The sequence below is a fragment of the Salpingoeca rosetta genome, assembly GCF_000188695.1.
Source record: "Salpingoeca rosetta unplaced genomic scaffold supercont1.21, whole genome shotgun sequence".
Taxonomy (NCBI): domain Eukaryota; class Choanoflagellata; order Craspedida; family Salpingoecidae; genus Salpingoeca; species Salpingoeca rosetta.
In genome coordinates this window covers 56,319-58,818 of record NW_004754913.1, presented here as the reverse complement: position 1 = coordinate 58,818, position 2,500 = coordinate 56,319, and the positions used below count along the sequence as shown (strand labels likewise).

The following is a 2,500-nucleotide window of genomic DNA, read 5'->3' as shown; positions in this document are numbered from 1 at the left end:
CCAGTCATCGTCAGTCTTCTTGTGCGTTGTCCGAAATCACATTGAAAGGATGAGCGCCGGAACGCATCTCAAACACAGGCACCAGGGCAGAACAGCGGTGATGTGATGTCAAGACTGTGCGATCTGACCTGGCCACCTTGCGTCGCGCACATCGTCACTCACTGCTCCGTACATGCAGAGCAGACACGTGACAGCGTGAGAGCGTGGATCGATGCGGCCTTGCAATTGTGCGAGTCACGTCCTTCCTTCAGTCCTTATTCTGTTCGGGCTTGTTGGTTTTAAAAGCGCATCGAATCTGAAACAAAAACCTTGTTGTCTGACTTGGCAAAAGGACGATGCTGGCGGATGTGAGTGGTGGTGGCGGTGGTGGCGGCAGCGGCAGCAGCACGACGTCTGTTGTTGGGCTGGCACTGCTGCCCGTCTTTGCTGCGGGGGCATGGCTTGGCACGGTGCGCCTTATTCCTGCCATGGCCCCGCTCTTGGAGCGGGCGGGCATCGCAGGCGTCGATCTCAACAAACCAGGCTCCACCAAGAAAATGTGAGCGCGCGCGTGTGTGTGTTCGTGAACACGTGTGTGTGAACGTGTGTGTGTGTGTGTGAACGTGTGTAAACGTGTGTGGATGTGTGCTGATGTGTGTGGATGCGTGCGTATGCGTGTGTGTGTGTATGTGTGCGTGTGTGGATGTGTCTGCAACCTTGTGTGAAGTGAGCAAGTGTGTACATGCCGTGGAGCTGCACATTTGTCTGCATGTGTATGTTTGGGGCAGTGGACGACGAGTCATGCACACGAAAGAGATCTTACCCGCGCCTTGGCTGTGACTTGCTGTTGACAGACCGGAGGCCGTTGGTGTTGTGTGCGGGCTGGTGTACCTGGTAACGCTCTTCTTGTACATCCCCTTTCACTTTGATTCCTTCCTTCTCAACTCGGACAAGCGCGACGACTTTCCACACGAGAAGGTGCGCTTGCGTGAGAATGTGTGTGTGCGTGTGCGTGTGCGTGTGTGTGTGTGTGTGTGTATGTGTGTGTGTGTGTGTGCGTGTGCGTGTGCGTGTGCGCGCTTGTGTGTACGTGTGCGCACTTGTGTGAAACTGCTTCCGGGCACGCGAGTGACCTTGCGTCTTGGGTTGGCTCTAGCGCTGTCTTTGTTTGCTCATGTGTTGTGGATGCGGTGGTGTGGTCTGATGGTCGTGCAGTTTGTGGAATTTGTGTGTGCCTTGCTGAGCATCTGCTGCATGATCTTCCTTGGGTTTGCCGACGACGTCCTCAACTTGGCATGGAGGTGTGTGCGCATGTTTGTGCGCATGTGTGTGTATGCGTGTGCGTGTGTGTATGCGTGTGCGTATGTGTGTGCGCATGTGTGTGTGCATGTGTGCATGTGTGTGTATGTATTGTATGACAGAGGTTTCGACATTCAGTGTGCAGTGTGCAGTGTGCAGTGTGTTGTGAGTGGCATGCAGTGACTGGTTCCTTGTCGCATGGAGTTGAACCGGTGCAACTGCACACCACGATTCACGTCCTTCTTTGCTTGCTCCGTAGGCACAAGCTGTGGCTGCCGACGGTTGCGTCGCTGCCGCTGCTCATGGTGTATTACGTCAATGTCGGGTCCACGTGGGTGCTGGTGCCGCCATTCATGCGTGAATGGGTGGGCGGGGAAACCATCAACTTGGGTGCGTGTGCGTGTGTGTATGTGTGTGCGTGTGTGCGTGTGTGCGTGTGTGCGTGTGCGTGTGTGCGTGTGTGCGCGTGCGTGCGTGCGTGCGTGGGTGTGTGTATGTGTGTGTAGTGTGATGGTGCACACAATGTCGTGGTGCACATAATGTCGTGACATGTATGAAGTGTGCATCACGGGTGTCCACGCGCTTCGGTTCGAGATTGGTTGCAGCTCTTGGACGCATTCAGTGATCGCACACGTGTCCTCACCCCACACGCGCCATGCATACACCTCTTGTGCCTTTCCCGCTTCCTCATTAGGGTATCTGTTCTACGTGTACATGAGCATGCTTGCCGTGTTCTGCACGAATGCAATCAACATCATGGCGGGCATCAACGGGGTGGAGGCCGGGCAGTCGCTCATCATCGCCGCCTCCCTCGTCATCCTCAACATCGTCCTCTCCTTCATGGTGCGCTTGTGTATGTGATGTTGTGCTATGTTGTGCTGTGGTGTGCTGTGTCGCGTGACTGGTGCATACACACTTTGCACGACCGTTGCTGTTTGGTTTGAATATCGTGCCAGCCTGCGCTGTATGCTCGGGGTGCTAATGGAACCCATCACCACATCGACGACACGGCAACAACACGACACCACCCTGCAGGGCCAGAGCGACCACCACCTCATCTCGCTCTGCTTGCTGCTGGTGAGTTGCTTGAGCGCTGCACACGACCGAAAAGGAAGCAGGGGGAGGAAAGGGGAGGATGTTTGAGGGTTGGCCATCAGCTTGACATTGTCATGTCACACACGTCATGCGTCCACAGTCCTCACAGTCTGTTTCTGTCCCCGCC

At 55.5% G+C, this 2,500-nt stretch overlaps 2 protein-coding genes across 2 annotated transcripts in view; both read left to right on the top strand.

Annotated features, from left to right (window-relative positions):
- PTSG_08010 (uncharacterized protein) overlaps positions 1–154 on the top strand; it is a 2,245-nt gene extending 2,091 nt beyond the window's left edge. The window contains exon 3 of the mRNA XM_004990975.1: positions 1–154. This exon is cut by the window's left edge and continues 951 nt beyond it. The gene's annotated coding sequence lies outside the window, so the exon portion shown is untranslated.
- Positions 155–314: 160 nt separating this feature from the next.
- Positions 315–2,500, top strand: part of PTSG_08009 (uncharacterized protein) — a 3,973-nt gene continuing 1,787 nt past the window's right edge. The window contains exons 1-6 of the mRNA XM_004990974.1: positions 315–538; positions 834–957; positions 1,195–1,280; positions 1,538–1,668; positions 1,973–2,121; positions 2,314–2,355. Of these exons, the coding sequence (XP_004991031.1) occupies positions 336–538; positions 834–957; positions 1,195–1,280; positions 1,538–1,668; positions 1,973–2,121; positions 2,314–2,355 (735 nt within the window). The 5' untranslated portion in view covers positions 315–335. The remainder of the gene's footprint in view (positions 539–833; positions 958–1,194; positions 1,281–1,537; positions 1,669–1,972; positions 2,122–2,313; positions 2,356–2,500) is intronic.